This window comes from Fundulus heteroclitus, chromosome 17, assembly GCF_011125445.2.
Source record: "Fundulus heteroclitus isolate FHET01 chromosome 17, MU-UCD_Fhet_4.1, whole genome shotgun sequence".
Taxonomy (NCBI): Eukaryota; Metazoa; Chordata; class Actinopteri; order Cyprinodontiformes; family Fundulidae; genus Fundulus; species Fundulus heteroclitus.
Genome location: NC_046377.1, coordinates 25469020 through 25482811, shown reverse-complemented (window position 1 = coordinate 25482811; position 13792 = coordinate 25469020). Strand labels below are relative to the sequence as shown.

The window sequence follows — 13792 nt, the reverse complement described above, 5'->3', positions numbered from 1 at the left end:
ATTTAATTGGACATCAATCCTTGTTGAGCATAAAGTGCAACCAACAAGCAAGTCTATGTATTAAACTGATTGACCTGTACTTAATGCTATGTATGATTATATAAACTCTAAAACAAGTAATAAAGTTAGATTATCTCACTGCTGCAACTGTCTTCCCTTCCATGTGGAGGCAAACCCACTTTAAACATTTTACCAACACCTAATGGACGTGTCTAATTCACTAATTGTTACATAGCCAAAAATTGCTGACTCTGCGATTTGGAAATTGCGTTTTTTTAAACCGCGATTATATTGAAAATGCGATTAATTGTTCAGCCCTACTCAGAACTGGGTCAGAACCTGTAGAACGTGGCTGAGAGTTTGTCCAGATGAAGCAGAGAACCGTGGAACGTCTGCAGCTCTGAGCCAAACCACAGCAGGCAGCCTTCAGCATCAGCCCCAGAGATCAGATCACGTTCTCCCTTCATGGCGTCATGGCGGCATGGCGTCATGGCGGCATGGCAGCATGGAGGCGCGTCTCAGTGGCCCGTGGCCTCGGAGTCTTTGTGGGAGTAACGATGCATCAGCAGCAGGATGGTTCTCCTCGGAGCACACAGCGAGGAGCCTCGTCTCCTGCAGGGAGATCTAATTAAACTGCAGCATCAGCTGCTCGGCAGAAGGTCAGCGGCGTTATTACCTGCCGTAATCACAGCGCCTCAGATCGGCTTTACTGATGATCTGCAGTGGATTAACGCGACAGCAGAATTAGAGATGCACCATCACACTTATCTGGCCTGTTTTTGAGACTTTTTCTCCTGGAGCCATCATCAGAACATTCAGAATTAGGTTGTAGCTTCCTGCTGCTAGGAGGCCCTGACTCCCTCTGTGTGACAGTCACTGTAAAATTTACCGTTTCAAAGATAACTGCAGACGTCACATTATAAACCGTCTTCAGCACGTTAGCAAGGCTAATGCAGCGAGCAAAACTACAACATGGATTTCAGGAGGTCTCCAAAGAGCTGCTGGCGTTTCTAAACCCATTCAGACAGAAGCTGGAAGCTCCAGAAGTGACTGAAACCTCGTTGTTCTCACTTCTGGAGCTTCATGTTAACGGCTAAACGTGCCGCTCTCCCCCACAGCCTGAAAGAACCGCAGAAAATCAGACCTTTTCCTTTTTAAACATCTGCTCAGAGCTTCATCTGGTAGCTCTGGGTTATTTACTGACTGAGAAAAAGGTCAGATCCAGAATCCAGCTGGTCAGTTACCGCTCAGGGCGGATCAAGCTCCAAGTTCTGGTTCTGTCACCTGGTCACAGAACAGGGAAGTCATGTGACGTCTCTGCACCTCAGGCTGGAAGATGTTCTTCTGACTGTGTTCACCTCATGTGTGGTAGAGTCCAAGAAATGATCAGGAAATAGAAATGAAACAGATAACACAGCTGTCTGGGTCGTTCCTCGTCTTTTACCAGGTTCTTTTCACAGAGTGCCTGGAATGGTTCAGTATTTTCTGGAAAGGTTTCCACACCTATCCAGGAGTCTGGCAGTTCTGGTGGCTCTCACTGAGCAACCTGTGGGTGGAGCGCTGCTGCTTCTAAGAACATGGAGGCCCTGAAGTCAGAAGCAAATCCAAAACCTGGGATTAAACTTTGATATTTTGCATTTTCTGTGACATAAAATAAACTTTTGCAATGTTTTTGTGGAAGAATGTAGCTATGTAAAACTCAATCATCAGAATGCTGCTCTGTGGTTTTGGAGATGCCTGTTCCCTCTGCAGCCAGCTCGCCTCTCCAGCTGTCAGCTGACCGAGCAGCCGAGACTGGCTAAACACGGTCAGGACGGCAGAATGACAGTCAAGGTTCATAACAGGATAGTTTCACTGAACTTTAATGTAAATTAGGAAATTAATTTGCTCATCTTTTACACACTCCTGGTAAAACGGTACAACCGCTGGAGTTCCTCAGGCATTAGGTTAACTGTTAGGGACCTAACAGTTAGGGATCCATTTTTGTGGCTTCAAAGCCACTGATCTCTATTATCCACTGGAGTGCTAATCACCGTCTGTTTGAACGAGTCGCTGTGAAGCCACCAGCCGCCATATTGGTACTCCCTATTTTCCCTCCAGTAACTATGGAATATGTGCACTACAGCATCGAATAACGAGGATTTTCTCATGTTCATGGGGGGGCTTAAAACTTTTAAAATGTCAAATGCCTTATACTTTATGTTATGTTCTAAAACTATCAAGTACTGAGAAAGTCATGTGCTGAAATATTTTGCAATTTATTCATTTAAATATATATATTTAACATTTATAAATATATAAATAACAATATACAAAAACATATATTTACATATGTGTATACATATATATACATATACACATATTTCTATATACATATATATATATTTAATATGAATAACATGTAAAATATTTCAGCACCTAATATCCTAGTAGTTAATAGTGTTAGTACATCCACTGACTGTAGAATTACCTGTGAAACGTTTTCACACAGCCAGAAAACTGCTTGTTGTTGCAACCAAATCCTGTGGGATTCTGTGAGAGTAGGGAGTAGCAAGATGGCGGCCAGTGGCTTCAGTTTTTCTGTCCAATCAGCACTCCAGTGTTTTATATAGCTCAGTGTTCAAAGTTCTGTGCCTCACTGCCAGGACTGCTGGTGACTCGTGTTTAAGCTTTGCTGCCACCTGCTGGACCAGAGGTGCACTTTGTCTCACAGCTTCCTCAGAACTCATCAAGCTGATTTAATTACAGGTTCTCAGACCTTTCAGAACGGTGGAAACAAAAAGCTCATAAGTAAAAAAACATCCCAGGACCTGATGTGGAAAAAACGCTGATGTTCCACTTCCAGGTGGAGTTCCTCAGGGCGCTTACCTCGGCACCATCCCCCTTTCTTTGTTACCTTTGCAATCTAGTATTTTATAAAGCTGTACTTTAATTCTGAAAAGCTCAAAAGAGAGAGGCTGATAAGGAGCACGGCTTTCCGCATCAGTTAAAGTTTATTTTTAATCTGCAGAAGCTCATGAAACCTTTCTTGGGTTCCAGCATGCTGAAGGACCACTGGTCTCTGTTTTCAGACGCTGTCAGCGTTCCAGGTGTCCACAAACCAAGAAGGTTTGATCGTGGCAACGCTTGAGCATGCCGACCTTCAGGAGAACGCCACGGCCTACGCAGTGCAGATCTCTGGAGAACCTCGGCTGGTCTTGGTTCCGTTCATCAACACCAGTGAGCCTTTGCTGTTCAACGCTTCGTTCCACGGCCTCTGCTACACGGCGGGACTGCTGGTCAAACTGGGACAGAGCTGGTCCAGACCCACGAAGAGCGTCCCTGTCCTCACGAGTAAGACACCTTTGTGAGACTTTAGATTGAGACCATGAGCTGATTGTGAATTATAACCATGCCAGATATTAGAGCTGCAGATATTTTACTGATGCTTATGTTACAAATGCAGCTGCCTCCATGCAAAAGTCATTTATCTAGAACATTGGTAGAAAAATCCATTTAATGATGATTAAATAACAAATATTATCCAGAGTGTAAAGGATGTGACCCTTAATGAAGTCCACAGTTCCTGTTAATGGTTCTGCTGTTCTGTCCCATCAGAACCGCTTCCTGTCCGCGCCGCTTACATATCGGACTACAAGGAGGCTCCAGAGACGGGCGTGGTGTTCGACATCGACCCGCCCATCAGAACCGTCTTCAGCCGGGTCAACATCAGCTACACTGAGGGACAGGAGCGCCGCTACATGCTCTATAAAGGTGAATCTGATCCGTTAACGCTGAACTGGTTCTGACCTCAGCGTGTCAGGAAACCTGCTGCCCACGTGGAAAAATCTAATTTCCAGCTTTACCTGATGGAAATTTAATATTTAATAACATATAAAACCAGATGAAGGAGGAGAGAACCAGATAATTATTATCCACACACAAAATCCTCCTCCAGAACACAGATGTGATATTTTCTGATGCTTCAGTTTCTAATTCTGCCCAATCAGCTTCAGCTGAAGCATTTAGATCATGATAATAACTTTACTTATAAAGAGCTTTTGTTCAAAGCGCTGAAAGGTTACAAGGAGATAAAACAGTAAAGATAAAGAACAGAAAGACAATGAAACAGAAGGTAAAAGTTAAAATGAGCAGAATAAACACGTGGTTCTTTAACTAAAACACCAACAGAACCACAGGAAAAGCTCACTGGCAGTTTTTCTTCACGCTTTAGGGATTTTTAAAAGACTTGTGCCTTTAGATCTGAGTACGTATAGCTGCAGATCGTCAGCATAGCAATGAAAGGTAAAGTTTAAACCAACGCAGGAGTGAGCTGAGAGGAAGAAGACGGATGCAGACGTGTCAGCGTCTATTCCAGGTTCCTTCAGGACAGGAACAACCTGCTGATATAAAACAGGCAGAAAATTAAAGTAATCAGTGTTAGGGTCCTAGAACTAACCACTGGTCCTTTAAAACCCAAGCAGGGTCCAAAGAGCAGGTTGTATTAGCGTCATTAGTTAATGCTGAACCCTTGAGCAACACCAGGTGAAGCAGCTGAGTAGACTGATGAGCTTGGAAGGAGTGTCCCCTCTGTCTCTAAAATGATCAGAAAGTCACGCGTGTCTCGTTAAATGATGGTTGGTAGTGACTCAGTATTTAGATTTATTACAAGCTCAGTTCTTCTGGAGATAAATGGACTCTTTCCCATCCGGTTAGACACAATTCTTCAGAAAGTAGAGGAAGCAGAATTGAGTTTTTATAAAATAAAAATGTATTGAGATGTGATTAATCTGTTGGGAGCTTTCCTGCTTCGTCCTCATGGTTTGTTCTGCTTGTTGTCTGCAGATTTCTACAAAGGAAAGACGGTGTTTAAGCACTGGTTACCAGGAATGTGCTACCGTAACATCACCTTCCAGCTCATCTCTGAGGCCACCGTGTTCCAGACGTCTCTGATCGCCCACAGCGACATCACCCACACGCCGCTGCACCACCGCACAGGTGAGCGGCCCCGCCTCTCACCTGGCTGAATCTGGACCGTTGGTCAGAACCGCAGCGCTTTCTCTGCAGCAGCTTCCTGTCCTCACGGCGAGGAAGCTGCTGCAGACTGAGCTGGTAAAGGTCATCGTCTCAGAAAGGCAGTAATGAGCTCGCTCCGTCGGTCTCCTCCTGCATTATTGATCTCCTGTAATCACTTCAGAACCCGCAGCTCGCCCACTGAAACGTGAAATAGGCTTCAGACGTTCCCCGTCCTGCATACAGAAGCAGCTCTGATGGAAACGTTCAGATGAAACATCTGATGAGAAGCACTTCCATCAAACTCCTCACACTTTGTCCCTCAGAGCGTTCCGCATCTTTCCAGGCTGTTTTCAGGCTAATTTCAGGCTAATTTCAGGCTAATTCCAGCAGTGTTCCTGATGGGAATGATGCAAAAATAGAACTCAGAATAAATTAGTATTTTTCCTTGATTTGAGCAGGTGACTAAGATTTCTGCACTTAAAATAGAAACAATTCATCTCCATCATGTTATTTCAAGTGCAGAATATCTAATTGTTGTATTTTAGAGGTAGAAATACTCATTCCATTGGCAGATAATATAATTTACCTGCTCAAATCAAGGGCAAATACATTAATTTAAATAAAATGTAACTTGTTTTGTGGATGCTCTGTGATGCTGACTCTGGTTTAGGAACCTGCAGATCTTCACCCTCCTCTGTCTCCTCCTCAGTGCCCCACGCTCCTCTCAACATCTCCTATAAGATCATGGCCCTGAGCCAGAGGGCTGCAGGCCAGCTGCCCGACCTGCAGGACGGCCGGCGGTCCTCCCGCCCGGCCCGGGACGTCCCGCTGATGGAGGAGCAGCAGGAGCCGGAGACGCAGCCTGAGGAGGAGACGGCCTCAGACGAGGAGGGAACCTTAGCCCTGACGCCTCAGGTTTCCCTCAACACCACTCAGAACCGGACAGAGAGCAGGAACCTGACCGAGGAGGCGGAGCCTCAGAGCTTCTGGCTGGAGCCCACAGAGATGTCTCCGGCTGACGGGGATGAGGAGTTTGTTAACGCCGTGGTGTCGGAGTACGAGGACTCCAACGAGCCGGGGTCCGCCATGGCCGTCCCCGCTGAGGTCCCGGTTCTGCCCACCAGGCTGCCCCCCATCCTCCTGGAGCTGCGCTGGCTGCCTCCCAGACCCCCCACCTCCTACGACGGCTTCAACGTCTACATCTACAGAGACGGTGAGCAGCTGCAGCGGGCCGTGGGGAGGTCCGGTTCTGTCAGGTAGAGGTTCTGTCAGGTAGAGGTTCTGTCTGGGCTCCTGCTGGGCCCACACACACGTCTGGCTTTGCTCAGGACCTCAGAAACAGGTTCTCAGACCAAGGTGAGATGTGGACCTTATGAGGAGGTCTGCAGCTCGTTACACAGATGGCATCAGAACCTCCAGACAGATAAATAACGGACGGGTTCTTCAGCTAACCGGACTCTGACGGACTTCCTGCCCCCAGATCTTCACCTTCTCCGTCTCTTCTCCAGGTAACTCCACAGAGACGGCGACCGTGGACGAGAACACGCACGAGTTCTTCACGGAGCTGACGGAACCGGGTACCTACCAGGTCCAGGTCACCACGCTGAGTTCATCCGGAGACTGTGAGGCCCGAGAGAGCAGCGCCGACACCGGCTTCACCTTCTACCTCAGTGAGTCCGTGGAGACGAACCTTTAGAGGTGCTGGATGGTGGGATCCAGAACCCAGCTGACGGTTCTGAAACCAAACCTTTTTCATCTCGTCATCTTCTCACTTTCTCATTAAAGGTTGTTTCATTTTTCACTCAACAGACCTTTTTAGCTCTGAGCTTTCCTCCTGGATCATCACATAGACGTTAATAGTGTTAAAGGTTCTGTTTAGATCCACTTTGCTGTCTGTGCTGGTTCTAATGGCTCCATGTGAATCCATGAAGGTCCCAGTGGCGAGCTGCTGGAGGAGCTGCGGGAGCGTCCTCAGGGCGTCAGCGTCAGACTGCTGGACTCCAGCACCGCCGCCGTCTCCTGGGCTCCGTCCTCTCAGAACCACAACGGCAGCCTGGTGTCGGTGGTCTCCACCACCTGCCTGAAGCCCAGCCTCAGCCAGAGGATGGAGAACGCGTACTGCAGCGAGGTACCGCTTACGTCCAGCTGCTGGTTCAGAGCAGCAGGGAAGATGCTAACAGCGGCACGAAAAAGCTTTCCAGATTAACATCCATGGCATAATGTCCATCTATCGTAAAACTGGTGTTGGTCAGACCCGAGTTAAAGCGATTCTGCTGTAAAAGCTCACACAGTGTGACATGTTCAAGTGCTGTACGAATTTAGAAATCACGCAGACGCAAGCCCACAGTTGGTCGAAATCAACGTTAGGCAAGGAGTCATTTAAAATATATATGAACCTGCGGCGAAATTAAAATCTAAAACTGTTGGGAAACCCGTTTGATAGTTGAAAATCAGGTGTGAAACCAGTTTAATAATCTCATTAATAATCTCAAAATTGGGAATAAAGTACCATACTGCCTTTTGATTGAAATATAAATATTTGCAATTGAGAGAAAAGGCACTTAGGTAGATCTGAATCTGGAGTGAAACCAGTTTTTTAAATCTGAGTCTGGAGTGAAACCAGTTTTTTAAATCTGAGTCTGGAGTGAAACCAGTTTTTTAAATCTGAGTCTGGAGTGAAACCAGTTTTTTAAATCTGAATCTGGAGTGAAACCAAGTTTGTAAATCTGAATCTGGAGTGAACCCTTTTTTGTAATTCTGAATCTGGAGTGAAACCAGGTTTGTAAATGTGAATCTCAAGTAAAACCGATTTTGTAAATCTGAATCTGGAGTGAAACAAGGTTTGTAAATCTGAATCTGGAGTGAACCCAGTTTTGTAATTCTGAATCTGGAGTGAAACCAGTTTTGTAAATCTGATTCAGGAGTGAAACCAGTTTTGTAAATCTGATTCAGGAGTGAAACCAGTTTTGTAAATCTGGTTCTGGAGTGAAACCAGTTTTGTAATTCTGAATCTGGAGTGAGACCAGTGTTGTAATTCTGAATCTGGAGTGAACCCAGTTTTGTAAATCTAAATCTGGAGTGAAACCAGTTTTGTAAATGGACTTATATGGCGCTTTTCCAGTCATACTGACCACTCAAAGCATTTTACGCTGAGCCACATTCACCCAATCGCACTAACTAACGAGCACACATTCAGGCAACTTGATCTGGTAGGTCTTGATCTGGAGTGAAACCAGTTTGGTAGATCTGAACCTGCTGTAAAAACGCTTGGATGGATCTGGATCATTTCAGAAACAGGGCGCTGTTTGAATTAGTCTGTTAAGTGAAACTGAAACTTTTGTCTCTACAAGGAAATAGGTTTTATCATGTGAATAAAAATTGGAGTTATGCTCAAAGGCTCCTCGTCAGTTCTGTCCACAGATCTCTTCAGCCTTTCTGTTCTCACAGGAAAACTCCACCAGTGACATCATCAGCAACCTGACACCTGGCGCCCAGTACAGAGTGGTCGTCTATCACACCAACGGTCCTCTGATCAGCCCTCCATCGGAGCCCGTCATCATCGACATCGGTGAGCACCCCCCGTCTTCCCTGGGGGGGGTGGGGCGCGGGAATCGTACCGACTCATTGGGGGGTGTTTTTGTCTCAGAGCCCACAGGCGTACGCGAGCTCAGCGTCTACCCTCTGAGTCCGACGGCGGTGATCCTCAGCTGGCAGCGGCCGTACCATGTGGCCTTCAGGAAGTACATCCTGCAGACCTTCTTCTTCAACCCCGTCACGCTGGCATCCGAGTGGACCACCTACTACGAGATCGCCGCCACCGCCTCCGTCATCGCCACCGTGGTAACGCAGCGTTCTCACCGCCTCGCCTTGGTGGCGCCGGCCGCTCGCCGTCTCACTGCGGTTCTCCGTTTGTTCCCAGAGAGTCACCGACCTGCTGCCCGCCTGGTATTACAACTTCAGGGTGTCCATGGTCACCTGGGGGGAGCCCCCGCTCACCTGCTGCGACAGCTCCACCGTCAACTTTGTGACAGGTACCAGCCTGGGGTTCTGGAGCGGACCGGCCCGACCCGTTGTAGTGGTGCCGCTCTGTGGACACAGGAGAACACACGACACCACGGATTGATCTGCATAGGGAGGGAGACCCGTTAGTGGGACCAGAACCAGGACCGAGACCCGTTAATGTGACCAAACCAGGACCGAGACCTGTTAGTGGGACCAGAACCAGGACCAAGACCCGTTAGTGTGACCAGAACCAGGACCGAGACCCGTTAGTGGGACCAGAACCAGGACTGAGACCCGTTAGTGGGACCAGAACCAAGAGTTAAACCTGTTAGTGTGACCAGAACCAGGAGTTAAACATGTTAAGGTGACCAGAACCAGGAGTTAAACATGTTAGCATAACCAGAACCAGGAGTTAAACATGTTAGCATAACCAGAACCAGGAGTTAAACATGTTAGCATAACCAGAACCAGGAGTTAAACATGTTAGTATAACCAGAACCAGGAGTTAAACATGTTAGCATAACCAGAACCAAGAGTTAAACATGTTAGCATAACCAGAACCAAGAGTTAAACATGTTAGCATAACCAGAACCAGAGGTCTTTCTGTTTGTTGAGCTGCATCTTCTCTGACTCTCGCCTCCTTTCAGGTGTTTGGTCTCTAACCTCCGCTGTTGCTTCTCCTGCAGCTCCTGAAGCTCCTCACATCTCCTCGGTGGATTACTCTCAGGGGGTTCTGTTCGTCCGCTGGACGTACGGCGAGCTCTTCATCGACTTGTCTCACTCCAGGATGCTGCACTGGCAGGTGGTGGCTGTGGGCAAGAAGGGACCTGAGAAGAGCTACTCGGTTGATGTAAGTTCTCGGTCCACCTGTGCGTGGTTCCACCTGGAGCCCGGCTCAGCCCGATCCGGTCCACCTAGGTGCTGTGGTCTTCAGGTTCAGAGACACGGCTGCACCAAATGATGGTTTTCAGACCTCAGCAGCTTGTTCTGGGTCAGGAGGAGCTGAGTGTCTCCTTCAGGTCGGCTCCACTGTCTGACTAGCAGCATGGTTAGAACCGGACCTGCTTCCTGTCTGAGGTCCGGTTCATGTGGATAGAACCGGACCTGCTTCCTGTCTGAGGTCCGGTTCATGTGGTTAGAACCGGACCTGCTTCCTGTCTGAGGTCCGGTTCATGTGGAACCATTAATGGGTTTCGGTCCTGCTGCAGCCTCTCTCTGAATGCGGTGTGTTGTGTTTCTAAGGTGACCCGGAACGCCATGCGGGCCAGCCTCCCGCTGCCTCCTGGAGACATCTACAACCTGACGGTGACGGCGTGCACGGAGCGGAGCAGGAACACGTCTGTTCCCAACATCATCAAGCTGGGTCAGAACCGACACACAGCCAGAACACACACACACACCCGTTTGGTTCTGTCTGTTACATCCTGTTCATGTTCAGAGGTTGGCTGGTTAGGACACATGCAGCCGTCTGTTAATCAGCAGATAAGAGTCCATTAGTGGTTCTGGGTAAAAAGCAATGATAACAGTGAAAATGTGCCGCTGTTGGTGAACAGAACTTCAGAACGTTCTGCTTTGGAGAAACTGGCCCACAAACTGTCTGGTTCTGTGGGTCAATCTGGGCTCTCTGGTTCCGCTCCTTCTGATGGATTGGACTGTCTCTCCAGAACCGATCAAGAGTTTCATCTTCAGATTCTTATCAAGAACGTCTCGTTACGCTTTCATCCGTCGTGGGTTCTCCTCCAGGTACCGTCCGCTGTCAGTCGGCATGGCGGTTCTGGGCGGATGTGCAGAACCACGCTCTCTCGGGTCTCTGCCTGTTTGCTGGTTCTGATTCTGCCCGTTCCACTTGAGCACTGAAGACGTCCTACATGAACTGATGATGTGGATTATTGGGTCTGCTGCTGACCGCTGGTGTGAAGTTATTGACCCGTTTAGGAACCATCGGGTCCAGATGCTGCTGTCAATAGAGACCAGACACTTTATCCCCTGCAGCCCCGAAAAATAACAAAATAAGATTTTTTATTCTAAATTTCATAAATATTAATTGTTTTATGCGCAAAACCTTAAAATAATCGAGCAAAATCAAAAGTTCACACTATTTCATTTTTATTTCATTATTACAATAACGTATTTGATGTATTTATGGTTTCATTAGTTTTGTGTAATTCTGACTTTTCAATAAGTTTAGATAATTTATGCAACCAGTTAAATGCAAACTTTTGTCATGTTTGAATTTTGTTGAGAAATTAATTAATTTATTATTATTATTATTAATTTATTTTAATATTTAGGAAGCCCAGCTAAAGAAAAGCCACGCAGGTTTATTCTGACCGTCTGAACCTTTTGAATCATTTTAAAATCCTAAACCAGGAAAAATAAAAATCCAACTTTTCCTGAAGCATTTTGTTCGTGTAGTGCTGCGTTCTGCCAGCAGGGGGCGCTCAGAACCACGTCTGTGTTAGTTCTGGGTCCAGAGAACCGTGGGTCCAGTGGCACCACCTCCACAGCCTGCTATCCGTGTTCTGGTCCAGCAGAAGATGCTGCAGTGCCAGCGGACCGGACCAGAACCCAGCGGACCGGACCAGAACCCAGCAGGATTGGAGCAGAACAATAAAGCAGCTTCTATGGTTTTAAATGTATTTTTGCTCTGAATAATTCAGACTCGGGTCGGCAGCTTGGAGAAGAATCGCTGATCAGAACCAGTTCTAGTCAGAACCTCCAGCCGGTGAAACGGGCTTGATTCGGACCTCTCTGCTCTGAAAGCGAAACACAAACCTGTCATGGTGCACTTCCTCTTCTGGGCGTCTTTAAGGCCTCTCAGAGGAAGTGGTTCTGGCCCGGCCCGGCCCGGCCCGGCCCCTCTCCTCTGTGAACTGACGTTGAGGTTTTGGTCCCTCCAGAACCGGCTCCGCCCCGCTCGCTGTTCGCCGTCAACGCCACACATTCCTCGGTGACTCTGCTGTGGACCGAGGAGGGAGTGGTGGACTACTGCCAGGTCCTCTGCAGACCCAACACAGCCGGCAAGGAGCTGAAGGTAAGCCAGCTCAGGCTCCAGAACCAGAACCAGCTGGTTCTGACCCGCTTTACCCAGCAGGAATCTGGCTAAACCGCAGTTAAATCTGGATGTTGAGCTGCAGCCGTTTGGGTCGGTTTTAAGTCTCAGGGAGACAGAACGATGGCGATGAGCGGGGAACCTGGATCAGAACCAGGGTCAGAACCGGGATCAGAACCGGGATCAGAACCGGGATCAGAACCAGGGTCAGAACCAGGATCAGAACCAGGGTCAGAACTAGGATCAGAACCGGGATCAGAACCAGGGTCAGAACCAGGGTCAGAACCTGGATCAGAACCAGGGTCAGAACCAGGCTGAGAACTGGGATCAGAACCAGGGTCAGAACCAGGATCAGAACCAGGATCAGAACTGGGATCAGAACCAGGATCAGAACCAGGGTCAGAACCAGGATCAGAACCAGGATCAGAACCAGGATCAGAACTGGGATCAGAACCAGGGTCAGAACCAGGGTCAGAACCAGGATCAGAACTAGGCTGAGAACCAGGATCAGAACCGGGGTCAGAACCAGGGTCAGAACCGGGATCAGAACCGGGATCAGAACCGGGGTCAGAACCAGGATCAGAACCAGGATCAGAACCAGGATCAGAACTGGGATCAGAACCAGGGTCAGAACCAGGGTCAGAACCAGGATCAGAACTAGGCTGAGAACCGGGATCAGAACCGGGATCAGAACCAGGATCAGAACCAGGATCAGAACCAGGGTCAGAACCATTTTTATTTTTAAAGTAAAGATTTCCACAACGTTTTATTGTTATTTATTTTTTTCACAGTAATTATTTCTATATTGTAATTTATTTGTTGTCGTTTATTTTATAAATACGTTTTATTTTTATCATTGTTTTTTCTTTTATTGGAGTTTGATATAAAATTCTGGAGGTCTTGAGAAGCCACTGATCCAGACCCAACAGGTCCAGTATTCTGTGGTCCAGTCTAATCAGAACCACACATATCCTCAGTAAATGTTCTGGTTCTGGTCTCCTCTGGAGTTCTTGAAGTTTGAGGACTTAGGAAGTCCAGAGGCTGATATCCAGAGGCTGATATCCGAGCTGGACCAGAACCTGCCGGGTCCCCAGAGCTTTTCATAAGCATGTAGGAGCGATGCAGCAGCGATCCGTTGGGATCCTCGGCCGGTTCTGGAGAACCTGGATCAGTGGGTCGGGTTCTGTGACTCTTCATGTTAGGACCTGTGGTAGCCTCTGGATCGGGTCGGGTCGGATCGCAGGATTGATTCCCAACGGTTCTCCTCGTGTTCCCCGGTGCACTGAGCATGCTCCAGGCTGCAGATGCTGCAGAAACACGCAGAGTTCTGTTCTGGAGCAGAAAGTGGGTCAGAAGTTCTGTTCCAGTGTGACGTGTGCTGGTTTGTGCTGCAGGCCGCTGAGCCCATCACCTCCACCTCTCACGTCCTGACGGTGTCTGGTCTGATGCCATCGTCCAGCTACAACTGCACCGTCACCAGCTTCAGCTACAGCACGCCCAGCCGCCCCGCACGCATCACCATCAGAACCGCAGGTAGGTGGCGCCGACGCCCCAAACCCAGCTGCTGCGGTTCTGATCTCTTCACTGAACCGCAGCACTGTGGCATCTTCAGCTTTGCTCTGATTGGTTGTTTCCTAGCAACACTCAGCAGGTAAATCAGCATTTTTAAATGAAAACGTTTTAAGGCGAGCAGATTTTAAATAAATGGAATTAGATTCCAACAGGAAGCTGCAAACCCAGACT

General features: G+C 48.0%; 1 protein-coding gene across 3 annotated transcripts in view; it reads left to right on the top strand.

Annotated features, from left to right (window-relative positions):
* ptpro (protein tyrosine phosphatase receptor type O) overlaps positions 1-13792 on the top strand; it is a 37582-nt gene that overhangs the window by 5460 nt on the left and 18330 nt on the right. For 2 of the 3 annotated variants that reach the window (XM_021323694.2, XM_021323692.2), the window contains exons 2-14: positions 3072-3333; positions 3598-3753; positions 4825-4977; positions 5705-6208; positions 6504-6665; positions 6927-7123; positions 8443-8563; positions 8642-8835; positions 8915-9026; positions 9684-9847; positions 10240-10360; positions 11898-12031; positions 13444-13582. In XM_021323694.2, coding sequence (XP_021179369.2) covers positions 3072-3333; positions 3598-3753; positions 4825-4977; positions 5705-6208; positions 6504-6665; positions 6927-7123; positions 8443-8563; positions 8642-8835; positions 8915-9026; positions 9684-9847; positions 10240-10360; positions 11898-12031; positions 13444-13582 — 2419 coding nt within the window. Of the gene's footprint in view, positions 1-3071; positions 3334-3597; positions 3754-4824; positions 4978-5704; positions 6209-6503; positions 6666-6926; positions 7124-8442; positions 8564-8641; positions 8836-8914; positions 9027-9683; positions 9848-10239; positions 10361-11897; positions 12032-13443; positions 13583-13792 lie in introns of those variants that run through there. The other variant, XM_036149180.1, reaches the window with a different exon arrangement.